The sequence below is a fragment of the Marmota monax genome, unplaced genomic scaffold, assembly GCF_021218885.2.
Source record: "Marmota monax isolate L192 unplaced genomic scaffold, Marmota_monax_Labrador192_F-V1.1 WCK01_AAM20220418_F8-fsc00035, whole genome shotgun sequence".
In the NCBI taxonomy this organism is placed as follows: Eukaryota; Metazoa; Chordata; class Mammalia; order Rodentia; family Sciuridae; genus Marmota; species Marmota monax.
The window spans coordinates 14,218,940-14,240,172 of NW_026691961.1; the positions used below are offsets into that span (position 1 = coordinate 14,218,940).

General features: G+C 51.5%; 1 protein-coding gene across 1 annotated transcript in view; it reads right to left on the reverse strand.

Moving 5' to 3' along the window:
• The window catches only part of Usp7 (ubiquitin specific peptidase 7), a 55,831-nt gene extending 36,908 nt beyond the window's left edge, over positions 1-18,923 (reverse strand). The window contains exon 1 of the mRNA XM_046445281.2: positions 18,771-18,923. Coding sequence (XP_046301237.1) covers positions 18,771-18,864 — 94 coding nt within the window. The 5' untranslated portion in view covers positions 18,865-18,923. The remainder of the gene's footprint in view (positions 1-18,770) is intronic.
• Positions 18,924-21,233: the final 2,310 nt, after the last annotated feature.

A 21,233-nucleotide genomic window follows, 5' to 3' on the forward strand; every position in this document is an offset into this window, starting at 1 on the left:
TTTTAACAGCTCCAAAACACTGCCACAATTCCTTGACCCACCCCCTGCCAGAAGACTACTTCTGACTTTTCATAACCCCACCCTTCCTGCCACTCCAATGCCACAACGGTGCCCCATGGATCTGTCCTACAGCTAACTCCCTGAGCTCCCTACACCTTTATCACCAGGCTCCCTTTGGGCCCCAAGAGCCCAACCACAAGCAGGCTGAGGTGCCACACTCCCAGAGACTCCTGAGAACTGCGTTCTAGCCACTGTCAGGGAGTGGGGAGAAGAGGGCTCTGGGTCAACTGCAGTCCCTGTGGGATGCCCTGTGCAGAGGCCGGCTTCAGAATGCCCTCCCCGACACAGCCTAGAGGGGATGAGCAGCCAGGCGCCCTGTACACTCCTGGGGTTTCAGCCATGCAGGAGGATTTCAAATTAGAGACCAGCCCAGGTAGCTGAATGAGATCCTGTCACAAAATAAATTTTAATTTATTTGTAAATAAAATTTAGCGAGCGTGGCTGGGGCAGTGGCAGGCCCTGTGTTCAATAAAAAAAAAAAAAAATGTGATAAGGTCAGGAATCACAGCTTAGAATTATCTCTTCTCCCGCCTCAAATCTAAAAATGCAACCTTCATTCCAAACTCAGCGGCTTGACACTCACCTCCCAACAACAGTGGGTATAACACAAGGGCTGGCCAGACAGCACTGCGCCTCCGGATGACCATGCTGCCCGTGGCCAGGAGACCCACACGTGGCCCTTCCTTCCGTTCCTGACTACATCTGTGAAGTCCCTTAGAAGCAGCCAACTCAGGAATACGGTTCTAAGTGGGAATTTTCACCTATGCTTCAAAACTATTCATTAAAGATTATAACACAGTATCATTACATGACCAAAGAGGTCACGCACTCAACCCCAACAGGTGCCCATGCTCTGTTTGCCTGCAATTATAGGAACAGGGACACTCCTTGGACTAGTCCATTTCTTTTCCACGCACAGAAGCACGAGAAGCAAAGACAAGCATTTCCAGCCACAGGTGGACCAGGCTCTAGAGTCCAGCAGGACTGAGAAAGACAAGCCCTCATCTGAGGTGCTTACCAGAAAGTGGGCGCCTATTTCACGGGGTGTACCTGCAATGGAGGGGAAAGTGTGCAGTGTCAGGACCACGGGGTTCGGGGCCACAGTGGCCAGACGTGTACCTTGGTCAAGGGGAGGAGACATCTGGATGAAGCCCACAGGACGAATAGCGGCCAGGCACGGGGCAGAGACTCTGGAGAAACGGGTTCCAGGAGGAGCAAAGCACAGGAAGGGCAGGAAAGCCGGCCCTGGGAAAGGGGGGACATGGAAGGCAGGGCCACCGAGGGCCTCCGCGCCTCCACAGAAGCCCATGACTGCCACCCCACCCCGCCTGCCCAGACTGCCCTGGGCAGGCAGCAGGGTCTCCTGCAAAGCTCCTCTGCTCTTCTGCCAGGGCCCTGGAGAGCAGTGACTACCCTGCTCGTTCCCAGCCCACCACGTGTCATCTCTGTGTGGTTTAGAAATGGGCAACTCTGCACCCTATGAATTCTTCAGGCCACCTTATTAACAGTCAAAGTGGCTTAATCGGCTCAACAATCCAAAGCATTACTAACAACTGTGAACCCGGTTATTTGGTTTCCATGATTCTCACGAAGCTGGTAAGAAACCAGCCTCTATGTGACAGTCCCATACTGCTGAACTACACTTCCTTTGAGGGCCCCTGCAGGCCAAGGCCAGTGCCCACCCAGCTTCAAAGGTGAAAAGCCTGAAGACTTGAAGGAGACCCATTTGATTGAACCTTGACAGCTGCTCTATGTTCTGGAATAGTCCTGATTTAAATTAGGTACAAGAAAATAAAGCCCACAGAAGGCCACATATAATCTGGGGTTTTCGGTGTGGCTTTATTATGTAAAAGATCATCTGCTCCCCAGAGATCCTCCTCACCACCAGCCATGCCCAGCCAAGCTCTGTGGTTCTGAGGCTGTGACGGGCATGAGGAGGACAAACCTGTGACCTCTGCACTTGCTCACACACTGTCTCTGCCACAGAAGAAACACAACGTGGGGCTGGGCAAAAGAAGCACCAGCTTGTATGGCAGAGACGGCCTCAGAGAAGCAGCAGGACAACAGGTGTGCGCCAACTGTACGAGAAATACCTCTGGAATAGACACCCCTGCATGGACTGGGATGACATCCGCAGTGTCAGTGCTCCTCCACCACCGTGAGGTCTCCATGTTGTCTGGATGTTCTCAGTAAGTACCTGTCACCCTTATGAAAGCAAAAGCACACACACACACACACACACACACACACAGACCGAGTCAGGCCAGGAAAGCATACCCAGACCTCAGCGTGGCCTGGAAGACGTGTTTACACCATGGCAAATGGCAGCATCTTCTCTCCCATGCCTGTTTCCCTTAAGAAATATTCAAAAACATGGGCCAGTCTGGGGTTGCGGGGTGAGCTCAGAGCTAGATAGGCTGTGATCATTAAAACTTTCAAAACCTGGGTGGCACACACCTGTAATCCTAATGGCCTGGGAGACTGAGGCAGGAGGATCACAAGTTTGAGGCCAGCCTCGGCAACTTGGTAAGATCCTAAGAAACATAGCAAGATACCATGTTTCAAAATAAAAAGAGCTGGGGATGTGGCTCAATAGTTGAGTGCCCCTGGATTCAGTCCCTCCCTGGTACCCAAAAAAAAAAAAAAAAAAACCCCACAACCAATTCCAAATAGGTTCTTTCATTTGAATAAAACCAAACAGGAACCTAAAACAGATATTCTTTTTTTATACTAGCCCTACCCTTACCCACCTGAGACACAGACCAACCACAAAGCATGACTTACTCTCCTTCAGAAAGGATCTACGCATACTCCCTGGAATCAAAGACTGAAAAATAGTTTTCCAGGGAATAGCAAAGAAAATCTAGCTTTATCATTTAAAGGAAAAAAAAAAAAAAAAGCACAGCATGTTGGGGGGGGGTGCAGTTCCATCCATGAACCAGTGAAGGCTCCCAACACGGGTGCGTGCTAGCCAAGCAGCACAGGACACAGCCACCCCAGAGAACAGCCCTGCAGAAGAGACTGCTCAGGAAGGCAGGACGGCTTGCCCTGGCAGGCACTGCTCCCAGTGAGTCCACACACACTCCATCCACTCCAGAGCTACACCTGCAAACACAAATCTAGCCCAAAATCTGGGGCTAGGGGTGGTAGCACACACTTATAATCCCAGCCACTGAGGTGGCCGGGGCAGAAGGAGCAGGGTGAAAGCAGCCTCAGCAACTCACATCTGGACTGGAGAGGCAGCTCAGTGGCAAAGCAGCCCGAGGTTCCATCCCCAGCAATCCCTGGGTCAATCGCGGTATTGCAGAACAACAACGAAAAGCTCGAATTTCTAACTACAGAGAAGGTGGTCTCGACACTTTCACGGACGTTGAAAGAAACAGTAGGTGAAGGCAGCTGGGAAAAAGAAGCACAAATTGAGGTGTTCCATTCCCTGAGCTTGCGATTCACCATGAAGCATAAGGATCGAGATAGCCCTGGCTGGCAGGAGGGGACACCATGGCTCCACGAAACCAAGTCCAGAGCAGCCCCCATCAAATGGTTGGATTTTGACAACATGCAAAAGCAATTCAATAGGAAAGGAAAAGTCTCCTTAACCAATGGATAACCCTATGTCTAGGGACAACACACGAGCCTTGCCTTTGCAGCAATCAACTCATTATGAAATGTCAACTGTCAGACTTTTAGAAGGAAAGTTTCTGTGGAGGGGGCCAGGCATTCTTAGATATGATACCAAACACAAGAACACAAAAAGAAAACTTTGATAAAGTTTACTTCGTTAAAACTAAGGTTTTTACCACTCAATTTTTTTAATGTGACAATTAGAATAAATATTACTTTTTACCATCTTAAAAAAAAAAAAGCCCTAAGACTTTTGCTCCACAAAGACACTATTAAGAGAATAAACAGATATGCAATAGGCTGGTAGAAAATATTTGCAAATCACACACCAGACAAACAACTTCATCTCAAATACTACATAAAAAACTCTCAAAATTCAATTGCAGGAAACCCATCTCAAAAAAACCAGTAACAGCCTCGCACCCCCGCTTACACAAGAAGACGGTGATGGCAAGCATGCAGAGGGGTACTCACCTTCAGTGCACCCCAAACCCCACAGACCCTGCCACTGACTGCCATGCAGCCACTGGCCACTGTGCCCGCCGGCCAGCAACAGACCCTCCTGAGCCTGCACTGTGCTGCCCAAGCCAACTGGATGTCAGCCCCTCCCTATGACACTAAGTGGTGACAAACTGTCAGGATGGGGTGCAGTCCCACCCATCTTCTTTTTTAGAATGTGTGTCCCATGGTGTCATCTCTGCACCAAACACAGACGCTGACCACATAACCAGCTCCCGTGGCTGTGCACAGTAAAATCCAGCCTATGAGAGCCTCCCGCCACCCCTCAAGGGTTCTGCTGCTCTAGGAAACCCTCAGCTGACAGGGAACACCCATCCACTTGTACCACCCAGTCATTTTTGCAGCTTACTATCAAAGTATGGCCTAACTACAAGAAAGTTCAGATCCTTCTGAAAAACACTAAATGAAATCTATTACAGAAGATGCAATCATGAGAACGTCCACATCTTTCTGACCCACTATAAATCACTGTGAGGTTCGGCATAACATGAATCCAGGAACCACCAGGAACCACCGACACCCGGTGCCTGGGGGTGCTAGGGGCTGAACTAGTAGAAGCCAGACGCCTAAGGCCTAATGCGTCATGGCTCCATCCACTTGAAATGCCCAGCACAGGCAAAGCCAGACTCACAGGTCAGGGGCTGCCGAGGACTGGAAGAGATGGCGAGTGTCTGCTGGTGAGTTCAGGGCGTTTTTGCAATGATGAAAATGTCCTAAAATTGTGTTGACAGCTACACAATTGCCGAAATAATATAACCCACCAAGAGATGGGCACAATGGCACATGCCTATCATTCCAGCAGCAACTAAGGAGGGTAAGGCAGGAGGATTGCTAGCCTCAGCAACTTAGTGAGACCCAGTTCCAAAATAAAAAGGGATAGGGATGTAGCTCAGTGGTAATGTGTCCCTGGGTTCAATCCCCAGTACCTCCCTCCTCCCCAAATACATAAAACCTAAAACCTACCAATGGGTAAATTCTGAAGTGAATCACAGTACAATTCAGTTATTTTAAAAATAATGGTGATTGCTACTGTGTTTTAAGAAAAAGGCACAGCACGTGTGAGGCCCGCCCTGAGTTTGATCTCCAGCACAGACAGAAAAGAACAGATCCAAATCGAACTCTCTATAACTGTTACCAGAGTAGGCGAAGTTAAGATTAACAATGTTTAATTTAACAAAAGGAATTTAATCTATGACTGAAGCTGAAATATAAAAGTGTGGTGTGTCCCATTTATTATGGAAGAGGAAGAACTACTCTTTAAGGCAAAGAAAGTGACCTAGGCCAGGTCCCTGCACCCCTGGCATCAAGCCTAACAGGGAAGCAATGGGAAGAATGACAGTGCTGTGACACATACCCCAAAACCAGGCAGGAGGTGCCCATGCCCATCTGCAGAGCCCACTGCCGGCACCCTCGGCAGGCCTTCCTGCTCCCCACGCAGCCTCCCCTTCCGCCTTCCAGAACCCCGTCTGTGCGCTCCTCTGGTGCTCCCCGCGCTCTGCTCTGCGTTATTCTCATGACCTATCTGCGCTCCGTGCCTCAGGGGGATTACCAGGTGACCAGGTATGCACTCTGCTGAGTGGGTCTGGGTCTGCAATAATCTTCCTAGTTTATTACAGACAAAAATGCTTGATTTTCTGTATTGTAGTCAATCCTGAGGAGGACAGAGTCCCTGAAAAGAGCTGAGGCCACACCAGCCCATGCCTGCGTCCACATGATGGTCCCAAAGACCTGAGTGCCGATGGAGATGCCCTGCAGCTGCGCTGGCTCAGCAGGCTCCATGTGAGTGGCTCGCTCATTTGAAAAGTGGCTCGTGTAACAAGAACTAATATCTTCCATTTTATTTGACTTAAAAGGCCACGTGTAGTTAGTGAGCACATGAAATATGGCTAGAGACTAAGAAACTACTTAATCCTAGCTACTATAGATTTAATCAGCCACATGGGGCTAGTGGCCATAATACTGGACAGTGAAGAACTAGAGCCCTCAGCCCCTCATAGTCTTGGTTTCTACATCTGAAGTGCAGGGGCCACAACACAGTTCTGCTCTAAAAAACACAACTCTATAATCCAGTACGCTTTGACAGACACTCTAAAGTGTTATCTCAACAAAAATAAAAGCCCTTTTGAAAAATACATTATAGGGCCTGCTGGGCAGGGAGGCACAGACCTGTAATCTCAGTGACTCAGGAGGCTGAGGGCAGGAGGATTACAAGTTCTAGGCCAGCCGCAGCAACTTAGCAAGACCCTGTCTCAAAATAAAAAGGGCTGAGTATGTAGCTCAGTGGTAAAGTACTCTAATCCTAGCACCCCTGGGCTCAACTCCCAGTACTGCAAAAGGAAAGAAAAAAGACCTAGCTTTGTCAAAACAGAATTCTTCCTCTCCACATCCCAAGGTCACTCACAACCCAATTTGAGAATAAACCTGACCACGTCTAACTCCCATCAGCAAATTTTACCTTTAGCTTTCAGCATTACGTTTCCCCCGATACTGGGGTGCTTACAGGAACGAGAGACCTAAATAATCGCCGTGGCCCTGCCTGCCATTACCTGGGCACTTCCGAAAGTGTCCAGCCTTGATTTGGAAGCCATGTTACTGGGTGTCATGCATCCCAAAGTTTGACAATCACCTCAAGAGTCACTTGCTTTCCTCCTGACTAGGACACACAGAGTCATCTTCCCCACTGAGCCACATCCCCAGCCCTATTTTATTTAGAGAAAGGGTCTCACTGAGTTGCTTAATGCCTCGCCGTTGCTGAGGCTGGCTTTGAACTTGCAATCTTCCTGCTTCAGCCTCCTGAGCCTCTGGGATTACAGGTGTGCGCCACCCGAGCCAGCTTAGTCTCTCTCTCTCTCTCTCTCTCTTTTTTTTTTTTGAGAGAGAGAAGTTTTTAATATTTATTTTTTAGTTTTTGGCAGACACAACATCTTTGTTTGTATGTGGTGCTGAGGATCGAACCCTGGCAGCACGCATGCCAGGCGAGCGCGCTACCGCTTAAGCCACATCCCCAGCCCCGGCTTAGTCTCTTTATCCCATCTCCTCCAGGCAGTGGACAGAGCATCAACACAATAGATGCACATGTTCTCTGGACATGCTGAAGCCACAATTTGTGTGGCCCACCTTTTATTTTTGCAGCAAAATCTCACACCTTCAACCTACTAAAATCACCCATCTGAGGCAATGTCCAGAAAAGAACCTGTGCTGTGCTGAAGAGCATGGGAGCCATTCAGAAAACAGCAAGGTGGCACAAGCCTGTGATTCCAGCAACCTGGGAGGCTGAGGCAGGAGGCCTCCAAGTTCAAGGACACCCCTGGCAAATTAGTGAGATCCCGTCTCAAAGTAAAATTTTAAAAAATGGGCTAGGATCATTATAGCTCAGAGAGACCACTCCTAGGTTCAATCCCAGTAATGTAAAGAGAAAAAAAGAGTCACATTGATTTAATCTTTCTTGAATCAATGATTTACAGGAGACTAAGTTCAAACCAAGAAAGGGTTTCTGGGCTGGAGATGTAGCTGAGTGGTAGAGCACCTGTCTACCATACGTTCAGCACTGGGTTCCTTCCCTAGCAATGCAAGGGGTGGTGGTGGGGATTTCTGTATTTAAACTAGTCTTGCCATAGTCTGACTGCTACAGTTACTTTATAACTAAATAGTCTGCCCAAAGTTGTCTATCACAACTTTAAACACTGTCAGGTAAAGAAGCTGAAAAGGGAATTATTTAATATATGCCACAATAGTAAATACCACATGGCTAGCTAGAAGTTAATGGTGCAAGGAGACTAGCCTTTGAAGCCACCTAATTTCTTTCAACCTCTGCCCAGTTAAGGAATCCTGAGGCTCTGGTACCTCTGACCCACTTTTCCTCCCACCTTGTAAAAGCTGCCCTCTTAAAAGACTCAGGTGATGGGGAGGACACCTACACAGCTGGGCAGGGCTTAAAAACAGGATATGGGCAGGGAGTGGGGCTCTGGGACACAGCCAGGCCCCCGAGATCTGTGCAGGCTTGGAGAAGGCCTGGCAGCTCAGACACCAGTCTGCTCATGGGAAAGTGCAGACGGCTGTGGGGAGGAAGAGCGGGGGTGGGGGGTGGGGGGTGGGGGGGGGAAGAGGCCCGGTCTTTGGATTAAAATGCCTCAGTGACCAACTCTGAATGTCTAGAGACTTGGGTACTGAAATGCAGTACACCTGTTCCCCAGCTGCCACACCCAGGCCTATTCCCATCAAACTCGTCCACACGCTCAGAGCTACACAGTCCAGGAGAGTCTGCTTTATAAAACTCAGAATCTCTTTAAAATGTTACTGAACACTTGACTCACAATTGAAGTGATCTACCAATGGGTAATGTTTTGCCTGGTGCCCTCCTATGTCACCAAATTCCACCTGCTGTACTCCACGGGAGGCCTCAGCCTATTCTGGCAGAGAGCTACTTTCCCTACTCAAAGCATGTGGTGAACCACACAAGACAGTTCAGCCCAGGAAGTCCAACCGTAGCCTGCCTCGCAGTGAGCAGGTGTTTAAGGAACTGCTACTTTCATGGCCAATGGTGTCTCCAGACAGAGATGGATGGCAAATGGCTGTGAAGCCAGCCAGCCAGGGCTCCAGTCCCAGGCTCTGCCACCTACCCGGCCAAGCCCAGTAGGTCCTCAGACTTGCTCAGCATTCTGTTCAGTTCTGCTCCACAACGGGGACCATGCTGCATCCACCCTGGATCTGTGGGTGCAGCCCTGTCACGTGGCCTGGCACTGTGAACCCTTGGAGAGTGTCAGCCTCGCCACACAGCAAGCCTCTGCAGCCTTCTGAAGGTCGAGGCAGCCACGTCCATCCAGCGTTCACATGCTCCTTGTGACCCACCACCTTCAAGCCTGCTGGTGTCCTCTGGCTGCTCTACCCAATTACCACAGACTTGGTGGCCACACACACACTTGCTCAGTTCTGGAGGTCAGAAGTCTGAAATGGGTCTCACTGGGCTAAAAGCAAGGTGTTGGCAGAGCCCTGTTCCTTGTGGAGGCCTCGGGGGCCATCTTGGCCTCCCTTCCCCAGCTTCCAGGGACCACCCACATCCCTCACTCACCCTTACACCTTCAAAGCCAGCAGAGGCTGGTCATCTTCTCACCCAGGTAACTGACACTGATTCCTGCCCCTCCCCTTCTTCTGCAGAGACCCTGGGGGCCCTGATGATTATACTGGTCGTCTAGATAATGCATCATGATCTTGTATGGGGGTCTGCAAAGGAATTCTGTCACACAACAGAGCATGTTCAAAGGTCCCAGGATCAAGGTGCAGTCATCTCTGAGAAGGTGAGACCACCACTGCCTATTCCAGACCCTAAATCTCAGAGACTGGCAAGATCCCACACCTTTCCCATCTCTGAACACACCACCCTCTTCCACCTCAGCTGCGTCACCTCTGGGAAGCCTCCCCAGACCATCCCTTCCAAGCAGGCCAGTCCTCTTTCCTCGTCACCACAACTGTCCCTGTCAACCACTCCACCACAGTCCCTCACTGGAGCTCTCCCTCACACCTCCTTTCCTCGAAGGTGGTCACATGTGTGGGAGGGACGAAAACCCTGCATCCAGCACTGCACCTGCCAGTCAGCAGGAGTTTGATGGATGAACACCTGGCCAGGCTCTGTGGGCGCCAGGGCGCAGGCAGGACGGCACAGAAATGAAGGCCAATGCAGGCATGGGCTGGAGGGGGCAGAAAGGGGCCCTCGCAGTGCTACTTGACACAGTGGTTGCACAGATACCCCTCAGTGCCCGAACAGAAGTTAGGGGAGGCTTTAGAAATTTTGAGAAGTTTGACCTCCCTGGCCATATCCAAGCATACATCTGGGGGCCTGAGGAGGAAGCTGGTATGTCTCGTCACAAGAGGTAACTGCAGTCAGTCATGTGCAGCAGGCCCATGGCACGGCCTGCGAGATTCCAGGATTTGATAACTATAACCCAACATAAATAAAATCCACCACAACCCATTTCTTCTTTTTTTCTTTCTTGGTAGTGGGGATTGAACCCAGGGGCACTTTATAGGACTGAGTCACACCCGGACAGTTTTTATTTGGGGACAGGTTCTTCCTTATTTGCTCAGGCTGACCTCAAACTTTCAATTCTCCTGCCTCAATCTCCACCATGCACCACCATACCCAGTTCAGAAATCTATTTATTCCAATAGAAGATAATTTAGCTATAAGTTCACCCGATAGTCATTAAGCTGTCTACAGAGATGAAGCATTGCAAAAACACTATCAACTAAACCACAGCCAGTCAGGTGTGGTGACACATGCCTATAATCCCAGGGACTTGGTAGACTGAGACAGGAGGATCACAAGTTTGAGGCCAGCCTCAGCAACTTAACAAGGACCCTAAGCAAGTTAGTGAGGCCCTTTCTCAAAATATATATGTATATAGCTGGGGATATAGCTAAATGCCCCTGGGTTTAATCCTCACTAGCAAAAAAAAAAACCAAATTAAAGCACAGTGGATCATGCCTATAATCCCAGCAACTGAGGCTGAGACAGGAGGCTCACAGGTTTGAGGCCAGCCTCAGCAACTTAGTGAAATCCTGCCTCAAAAGATAAAAAAGGATTTGGGATATGAGTGGTAAAAGCAATCCTGGGTTCAATCCCCAGTACCAAAAAGATAAATAAAAACTAAAGATGCATGCACACATGGCATTCAATGCATGCATGAAGGCTTCAAAGTATGTAATTTCTATGCCATGCAAAGTTCTGCTCGGTCACCCTGGAATGACAGTTACATGTCTATGATCTATTCTTTATATTAACCCATCATGTCCCAAGTTTAATTCTATAAACATAATAATTACTTCAAAGTTATGGCAAATGGTGCATTTGTTACTCAATTTAAGTTCTACCTGTTGCACATCTGGAACAATGGGAGAAAATGGGTTAATCACCTATACATACTTTCTGCACATGCACAGTTTCTTCAATTCTTTTTCTCCAAAGTATTTTTGTTCTAAACATAATTGCTGAAATGTTCAGCAATTTACATCTGTAGAATTCATTAATAAACTGAGGCTTTCCACATTTTCAGTTCAGTTGTTGTCTGCACTGTAGTAAAGAAAAAACTTGATCCTTCATAAGAAACTTGAAAAGCCTTGCTCTACAGGGTTGTCATAAGAACCATCTGTGTACAAGTTCCTAATGCTTTTTACTCATTCTGCTTTTCCAGGACACACTGCATCTTCCCAGCATGAACTGTGACCTTAACACCACCAGGATCATCTAAGCCAAGAATCCAAGCAGGTTGTTTAGGCCGGCACTAGCCAATAAAGCTCTGTTGATGTGTTCTCGCTGTGCTGTCCAATGGGGTGGCCATACTACTGCTGAGCATTCAAAATATGGGTAGTCAAATGAATGTTCAAATACCAAACCTAAGACCTGTAATCCCAGATGCTCTCGAGGCAGGAGGATCACAAGTTTGAGGCCAGTCTCAGCAACTTAGACACAGCAAACCTATCTCCAAAAGGGAGGGGGCTTGAGATGTGGCTCATGCTACAGAGCCCCCGGGTTCAATCCATAGTACCAAAACAATAAATGTCAAATTACAATGTGGCTTGTGGCTACTGCAGTTGCATGGTGTGGAGTTAGACCCTTAAGAACCTTCTTACCCCCATACGTCACCCCCTTTGTCCCCAGTATAACAAGTGGTGCTGTGGACAAATGTAGGTTGAAATAGGAAAAGAGTCTCAGTGTGTGCTCCTCAATACCAGCAGCAGAACCTGGCAAGGACAGGCAGACACTGCATCAGGAGCAGCAGCCCCTGGACCACCCCTGGCTCCAGAAGAGTGCATCAGGCTATTCAGAGGCTGGGGCTCCAAGGAGGCTCCTTCTGAGGGCTTTCCCAAGTCCAGCACTCCAGCCCTGCTGCTCACCTTTAGTCCTTACAAGCACAAGACATGACAATAGGGCTGAGAATCATTTAGGGACCATTCTAAGTGTCTTAGACTGTAAAACAGCGGTTAAGTATCTGAGAATGTTTTTAATTACTTCACACAGTTTGCTTGACTGAACAGCTTCTCCTGAAACTGATAAAAACTAGCACCTGGAAGCAACACTTGAGTATTAACTACCTACTCTATCTAAAGGGAGGCGGGACTGTGTAGCCTAGCCACATGCAAGTTAAAGGGTGTTAACATGCGCTTGTTTAAAATGGCAACTGCATAGCCCATTAAGAGCTCTGAAATAATTTACTTACTAAGTCACACTCCCTAAGTCACACTGTTCTGGTGCTTCAAGGTCAATGGCCCACAGGCTGCTTCTAGGAGCTGGGGTGGCAAGGTTTGCTCATTCTGAACACTCAGAGAAGTACCACCACTAGTACCACCAACATCCCCTCATCTCTTTCTGAAAATACTGTGAATGGAGTGGCAGCAGAGGCAGCCAGGTGAAACCAGATCACCATTCAGATCCGGGGCTGCTCCCTGAGATGTGATCCACCCCACAGTCCAGCTCACCCTCCAAAGGCACATCCCACCCTCCAGACCAGGTGCCAGTCTGACTGCTTCCTGCAAGAGCCAGAGCCTCCCTGGCAGAATATCCTGAGGACTGATAGGTAACACAGGACCTGCCCTCCCAGCAGCCATATCAGGAACCCTGTTCGACAGCATGCCAGCAAAACCTAGCGACCAGGGTTCTGAATATTCTGCGGCAAGCAGGAAAATCACAAGGCACTGTCCTGATTTCACAGGACAGCCTTCTCAGCTTTGAGTCTCGATGACCCAAAAAGAATGAAGGGCCACCATTCTGAAGCTGGAACACCACATTCGCTCCAGGTTCCAAGTATTTAGGAAGATAGAGTCCCTGTCAATCAAATACTGTGCTCTCCTTAACAGGACCCTGAAAATGTTACCACTAACAGCTCTGGCTCCACATGGTGGTCTTCTCCACTAAGGCTGGGCGTGAAGGCCAAATTCATTCACAGCAACAGGCACCGTGAGGTGAGGGCTCAGCTCCGACAGACAGCTGACCAGTCACTCTCTGGCCTTACCTGTTCCCCACTCCATGGGTTGGACAAGGTGGATGTCCACATTGCTTCTCAGAGTGAGTTCTCCCAGATGCCCCTCCTCCTTTCCCATTTTGGGCCCTTGCTACTCACTCCAGAGTGTCCATCATTAAGTTCTGGAAGTACCCTTACTCTAGCCCAGGTTGGTGTATTTCCCTATGAAAAAAACTTTCTAGCCAGGCACAGTGGCACACATCTGTAATCCCACTGACTTGGGAGGCTGAGGCAGGAGGACTGCAAGTTTGAGACCAGCTTAAAAAGGGTTGGGGACATGGCTCTGTGGTTAAGCACCCCTGGGTTAAATCCCCAGTATCAAAAAGAAACTTTCTGATTACTGTTTCCAATTCCCAAATAAAAAGCTTATATTTCTAATCCTCAGAAAGTAAACCTGCTTCTCTTCAAGAACTTCAATACACCTGACTTGTCATTAGCAAAGGCATACATTAAACTTACTAGAAAGATGGCAGAGCTGACTTTCCAGCCTCCACAGAACACTTAAATCCCTCCTTCCTGCAACTTCTTAAATCCACAATTAGTTCAGAACAAGTGCTGTAGGAAGCAGCTGACGTCTACAGTTTGACTGTCATGGTACTTGCCAAGAAATACCTTGTTATAACCTTGTTCCCCAGAGTAGAGTTTCTTGGTGTTAGAAATCAGCAGAAATACCTAGGCTACATATTATTCATCCCCAAAACTGGAAACAATAACAAAAATAATCTATAAAAATGCTCAGAAGAGCTGAGCATGGTGGCGCACACCTGCAACCCTCATCATCCCCACTACTCAGGAGGCTTAGGCCTGGGCAAGCAACTTAGCAATATGAATCAAAAAGGAAAGGGCTGGGGATGGAGCTCAGCGGCAGAGCGCCCCGGGTTGGATCCCCCATACCACAGAAAACATATCTAAAGAAACCTTCTGTAATTTACCAAGTTCTCTCAAAGTTCTTTTATAGTAGTAGAAAGGCTCGTCCTTCCAAAAGGATAAAAAAAAAAAAAAAAAAAATTCCACTTGCTATTCAAAGCCACTCACATTAGAAGTACTAAACCTGAATGGGCAGCTGTCGCAGCGATACAGGTTTATGGCTTCAATGTGGGGCTCACAAGGCCACCGGGCCAGCCTGCCGTCTCCTGCACTCCTGGTCAGCCTCAGAGGGCACTGGATGTGTTTCCTGAAGCAGCACCTCCCACAGTAAGTGTAACAAAGAAGGAACTAAGAAGACAGGCACACAAATGGTAGCACCAAGGGCAGGGTGGCAAGGGGAGGGGCTAAGGGCTCACCAGGCATGTGGCTGTGGTGACACTGCACCCAAATGGGGTCTGTGCCACTTCCCTAGGGTGTCTACTGTCTGCTGCAGAAGGAAGGCCACAGCCAGACCACACAGTGCCACTGTGTGCGCCCCACTGTGCCACTTCCCACAGGTGGCCGGAGAGCAGCCCACTTCCACAGCTGTGAAGGGTTCAGGCAGGACTGAGGCAAAGGCTGGTAACAGGATATAGGAATGGAGGCTCCCGATCTTTCTTCCCTGATACAACCCGCTTCAATCCATCGTCAGGGTCTAACACTAGCACAGGAATAAACCACAAGGCCCCCAGTCCCGAGGCACCCACATGCACCACATCTACTCAGTTAATTTTTCTCAAAATATTTTACCTTTAAATTTGAATCCTAATTAAGGCACATCAAACGCAAGATTCATGCCCAACACTGATTTAGATGGAGGCAGACTCTGTTTTCTTCCCAACACACCAGGATACCATTAAAGTAGTGCTTTGTTTTGAGAGAGGAACTAGAGGTTGAACCCAGGGGTGCTCTACCACTCAGCTACATTCCCAGTCCCTTTTGAAATTTTTTATTGAGACAGGGTCTAAGTTGCTCAGGCTGGCCTGGAACTTGAGGTTCTCCTGCTTCAGCCACCCCAGTAGTTAGGATTACAGGCACAAAGAACACTTTTGCATACCACCAATAATCAGCCTGCCCCACCTGTGGTGTCTCCCCCACATCAGTTGTAATGCAAAACCCGAGTAAAAGCCTTTAGCTGCAAAGCAACACCACTTATTGAACATCTGTGCTCCAAACTTTGTGCCTGGCACATTTCACATGCTTAGGGACTTTGGTCTCACCACCATCTAGGCAGGTAGGTATGAATGACCTCCTTTTCAAAGATGCAGAAACTGCAACATCAAGATCTGAAGCAACACACATGAGGTCATACAGCAACTGAACAGCAAAACCCAGATTCCAACCCAGACCTGGCTGGAGGTGTGGCTCAGGGAAGAGCACCTGTCTAGCTGGTGAGAAGGTCCCATCCCTGTCACCATAACTGCTTTGCTATGAACAAGCTTACTGGTATCCTTTACTTGATTACAGAGGAGAAAATAACAATCAGAAAATCAGCACCTGAAAGAATCGAGAGAGTTGAAGCCTGCAGGAAATAACTCTGGGACATCAAAACTCACTCACTCTAATGAGAGTGAGATGTTTTCAGGACTAGCCTAATAATTCCTCTGTACTGGGTTCTCAGATGATGTTTCACTGTTTCTTCAGCAAGAATTCTTTCACCAGCTGAAGTCAACTTTAGGAAGGTCATTATCTCTATGGCACTGCATTCATCTTGCTCTAGCACTATTTGAAAGTAATGCTGCCTCTCAGATACAGAACAGCACAAGCCTAGTCCATCTGGGTGGTGTACCCAAGAACTCACTTTCTGCTCCCAGTCATGCTTCAGCAGAAGGCGAAACTTCACCTCCCCACACAAGTGCAGAAGAAACCCCCCACCACCCTGACAAAAACACCAAAGTGAGCAACCTGCTCTGATGGCAGCAAGACAAGTGTCAGCAAAAGTCAGGCACTATCCCACTGGTTCCCGCTCACCCAGGCCACCACACCAGGGAACGGAGATTTAATGACTCTGTTGGTCTACACAGTGGGCATAAGGCCTGGAAAAACTTCCTGTGGCCTCAGCAGGGCACACACATAGTGGATCATCACCTCTCCAAGGACAGCACAGCAGTCCTATTCAGATTACTCCTTGGGCCCTTAGGCTGTATGACCCTCAAAGTTAGTAAACAAACTGCTAAGCAAATTCATCCCTGGCCAGAGCTCACACCACCTCCCCAGCCCAGGTGCCTGACAACCTGAACCATCCAAGTGGCTGCTTCAGGCCTTACAGGTAGCATGTGGTCCTAGCCCCATAAGATTGCCCCTCAACTCCCCCCCCCAAAAAAAAAAACCTTCTTCCTTGTAACTTTACTAACTGCTCAGCACAGGACATTTTAAAAATAACTCATCCAGAGCACTGTTGCTCTCCATCGGATATCCAAGGAGCATGCAGAGTTCAACCAGAAGCAAATGCAACCCAACAAAGGGAGGCAGGCGGAAAGCAAACTGACCCTGACCTATTGATAGGGTGGGGGGACGACAACCAACCAACCAACCCAGTATCCCAGCCTCCTTCGAAACCACCCAGACTTAGAGGGACAGCAGGAGGCTCCTCACTTAAGCCTTCCCTGCCGCAAGCTGGTCAGAGCCCTGATGGTCTCCAGCTGCTAGCTCTACAGGAAGAGATACCCAACAGGTGCAAGCCACTGGCTCAAATGGGATCCTATTCACAGCCTGGCACATGAAGCCTGGTTACTGGAGCTTGTAGTCACTAAATTCCACACTTCTGACATTTTAATAAACACTTTTTCACCTCTCCTGATCTTAAATTACAATGTTAAGTAGAGTCCCATCTGTGGAGAGGAAAGGCTGATGTGAATTACCTATGACATGGGCACCTTTTAAGCCACACACCTGTGAGTGCTCACAAGGGACCACTTTTCCCATACAAATATGGCCCTACAAGATGAGGGTCCTTCTGGATAATGAACTTTGGGTAGTAGCCTACTCAGAAGAAACCAGTTCCTAAAGTTGAAGGGGTGAGCAAAATTCAGACCTGAAATCTTTGTGCTCCAATTTGAGATTCTGGTAAATGTGCACATCTTAGGAGTTACCTTTCCAATACAAACTGACACGAAAATCAAGCATCCTGATGAAAGAAAGCAGTCTTGAAAGCACAAACACTCGGGGGAGACTAAAGGAGATCCTTCCACCACCTCCAGCACTCTAGCCTTTCTAGCAGAGCCTCTGAAAGCGTGGACATGGACATTTTCCCAGAGACATGCTGCCCAGTGATGCCCATGTTCATTCTCTCTCACTGGTGTCCAAGACACTTTAGGAGTTGGTAAGAGGACGGGAAACTGACATGCTCAGCTATTGGCTTTTTTTTTTTTTTAATCGGACGCAACTGGCAAAGGAAACTGAAAAGCAAACCTTTCTGTTCCGTTTTAGTTGTGTTGCAAAGTCTATCACCAAAGAATACAAAAAATTCTCTCCACAAGGTATTCCTCCAGTCGTTTGGTTAATCGAACATGCCAGACACTCTGCCAGGTGAAAGAGATAGCATGGTCTCTGGCATGGACTCAGCTCTCCTGTCCCCCACTACTGCCATTGATAAGTACCACTGGTGAGTGCCTTCTGCAGGCATCTCAGCCACTGTGTCCTCTGCAGCACAGCCAGCCAGCTTCTCAGTGGACATCCAGTTACCAGCAGCGAGTTATTTGCGGGAAAACAGCAGTCACAGTTAAGAGTTGCCACCCCCCAACTGGTGAGCAGAGAGGGTCACAGGGCAAAAACCGCTCCACCTCCACTTCCCTAAACCTCTATTCAAGACTCAAGACCTCTCGCTGAAGGCAAAACTAGAACCCAGGCTTCATGCCCTGACCATCCAGATGCCACCCTCACCCTCCTGGAGACCCCCGCCACTCTGCTGCCGCCGGGGAGGTAAGGAAACAGGACTGCCCCCTCTGCCCTTTCAAGTACTGAGTCATGAGAAATAAAAGGTGCCATCCAGTGACCACCGAGTCGCAGACCCTCCCCTTCCTGTGCCTCTCCCTGCGCCCCAGGACCAACCCCTTCCACATCTCCAAGTGCCTGCGCCTTGGGGACTCCTGCCACATGGACAGACACCGAGTTTCCTCCGGAGTCAGGTCTGATTCTGACGTAGGCGGCGCGGGTGGCGGGGCTTTCACGCCGGTTCAGCACACACCTGGCCGGATGTCGAGGGCACCACCTCCGGCCAGGTGCCAGCCTCCCGAGCCACGGGCCCCGGAGGCCCTCCGCGGGCCGCGACCATCTGCGCGCCCGGCAGGTGCCTTCCCCGTCAGGCGTGGCGCCGGGCAGAGCCGCCGCAGCCTCCGGGGCCCCTCGGAGCAGGTGCGGCGGGCCCCGCGCTCCGGGCTCCGGCCGGCGGCCGTCCCAGGCCCGGACGGGGACAGCGGGCCCGAGCGAGCGGCCGCGGGAGCCCGGCGACCCCGCGCCCGACCCCGCGCCCGACCCCGTGCCGCGGGCGCTTTGTGCCGGGTCCCGCCGCCCCGCCCGGGCCGCATGACGGTGCAGCGCGCCGGGCCGGGGCCGCCGGCCGGGCCTGCTTAAAGATGGCGAGCCGCGCGTGGCTCCCGCGGCCGCCGGCCACAATGGGCGCGCCGGCCCGCCCGCCGGCCCGGGCCTCACCTTCCATCTCCATGTCCTCGGGCTCGCTCAGCTGCTGCTCGCCCGCTTTCTGCTGCTGCTGCTGTTGCTGCTGCTGCTGCTGCTGGTGGTTCATGTCGGCCGCGGCCTGGGGCTGCGCGCCCGGCGGGCGGGCGGCGGCGAGCCGGGGCGGCGGCGGCGGCGGCGGCGGCGGGGCGGCCTCCTCCTCCTCCTCCCGCGCGTCGTCGGCGGCGGCGGCCCCGGGGCGGCCCGCGGCGGGCGGCGGCAGGGAGACGCGCACGTACTTGCTCGCGATTCGCCCAATCTCGGCGCCGAGGCGGGCGGGCGGCCGGCGGGCCGGGCCGGGCGGCCGGGTCGCTCGCTGCGGCCGCCGCCGCCGCCGCCGCCGCCGGGCCCGCCTCCCGCCGCCGGGGCCGAGTCCGGGGCCGGGGTGCCGCGGGCCGGCCGGGGGCGGAGGGCGGCCGGGCGGGGGCCGCGGAGTCAGCCCCGCCTCGGGCCGGGCGCGGCGAGCAGGCGGCGGGGGCCGCGGCGGGCCTGCGGGGCCGGGGGCCGGCGGGGGCGGCGGCGGCGCGGGCGGGCGGCGGGCCGGCCGCGCTCGGGGCGCTGCGGCCTCGGCGTCCTCGGCGGCGGCGGGCGGCGGCGGGCTCCGGCGGCGGACGCGGCCCGGCGCTCGTCTCCGCTGGCTCTCAAAATGGCGGCGGCGTGAAATGTCACATCCGCATGGGGGGCGAGAGCGAGCCGAGAGCCGACAGCGGGCGGGAGCCGGAGGGCGGAGCGGCGCGGGAGGCGGAGCGGGAGGCGGAGCGGGCCCGGCCGGCCCGCCCGCGCCGCGCCCCTCGGCGGGGCTGCCCCGGGCCCCCGCCCGCGCGGCCGGGACGGGGGCTGCGCCGGGGCCGCGGCCGGGCCTCCCCGCCCGCCCGCCCGCGCCGCGGGGGGCGCGCGTGCAGCTCCCGCCGACGCAGGCCGGACCTCGGCGCCCGCGCAGCCGGCCCCGTCTCCCGCGGGCCCCCAGGGGCGGCCACCCGCTCTGCCCCTCCGCGCTCACCGAGGCGCTGTGGGGAGGACAAAGGAGGGAGCCGGACGCCCCGCGGTCTCCGGGGAGGGCAGGAGAGGGCCCCGGCCGCCGTCCCCCAGACCCCGGCGTCCGCCACCCTTTGCTGTGTGGAGCCAGGGAGGGAGCCAGGGTGCCCACCACGGACCAGATCCCAGTCCTTTAGTCCACCTCTCCAGACGGGGCCTCGCTCAGTCGCGAGGGCTGGCCTCGAACTTGCGAATCCCCCCGCCTCGGATGCCCGCGTCCCGCCAGGCTCTGCCCCCCACCCCCCGTTCATGCCTCGCCGTCCCTCCACACTCCCTCAAAGGAACGTTTGTCCACCGCGGGGACTGGGACCCAAGTGCTCGGGAAACTGGGTTAAGGGGACGAGTGATGCGAATGGGCTCCCGGGGCCCAAGCCCTTCATGCACCTGAGCTTCCCTCCAGGCCAGGTGAGCCGCAGGGTGCAGAGGCTGCATCCGTGGCCCTGCAGAGTGGGAGGTGAGGCGGGATCCAAGTTTAAGACCAACCTCAGCCATTCAGACCCTCAACAACTTAACAAGACCCTCAAAATAAAAAGAACGGGGCTGTAGCTCTGTGGTAAACTGGCCCTGGTTCAATCCCCCAGTTTAAAAAACAATAATAAAGCTATTTCACCGGGAATTACCCTCTCCCCTGGATCACCCCATCTGAAAAGGTGTTCATTCACACAAATGTAATAAACGTTATTATCACAGATGCAAAAGAGGCCTCTCTAGCACTCCCCAGACTTACAGGAGGGAAGGAAGGAGGGTTTTGGGGAGGAAAGGGTTGGTTCCCCCAGCCCACCTCATCCTCTTGCCAGTTCAGAGGGGAATAGCCAGGGTTAGAAAGGATGCCTTGGGGCTACAGCTCAGAGGTAGAGCTCTTGCCTAGCCGTGTGAGGCCCTGGGTTAGATCCTCATCACCACATCTAAATTCATGAATAAAGGTGCATCAACAACTTAAAAAAATGAAATAAAAAAAATTATTTAAAAAATTGCCTTCCTTGCCTGCTGGCACATGAAGGTAATCCCAGTGGCGCGGGAGGCTGACACAGGTTCCTGAATTAAAAACCAGCCTCAGCAACTAAGTGAGGTCCTAAGCAACTTAGGCCTGTCTCAAAAATAAAATAAAATAAAAATAAAAAGTGCTGGGGATGTGGTTCAGTGGTTAAGTGCCCCTGGGTTCAGTCCCCAGTACCCAAACAAATAAACAAGACAGGGGTTAGGTAATTTCCATTGAACATTCCTTATCCAAAATATTTGAGACCAGAAGTATTTTGGATTTTGGATTTCTTTTTGAATTTTGTATATATAAAGATACATCTTGTGGGTAGGTCTCAAATCTAATCATGAAATTCATATACATTTGTTTCATAAAAACCTGAAGGTGATTTTGTATAATATTTAGTGCACCTGTTTTGACTGCAA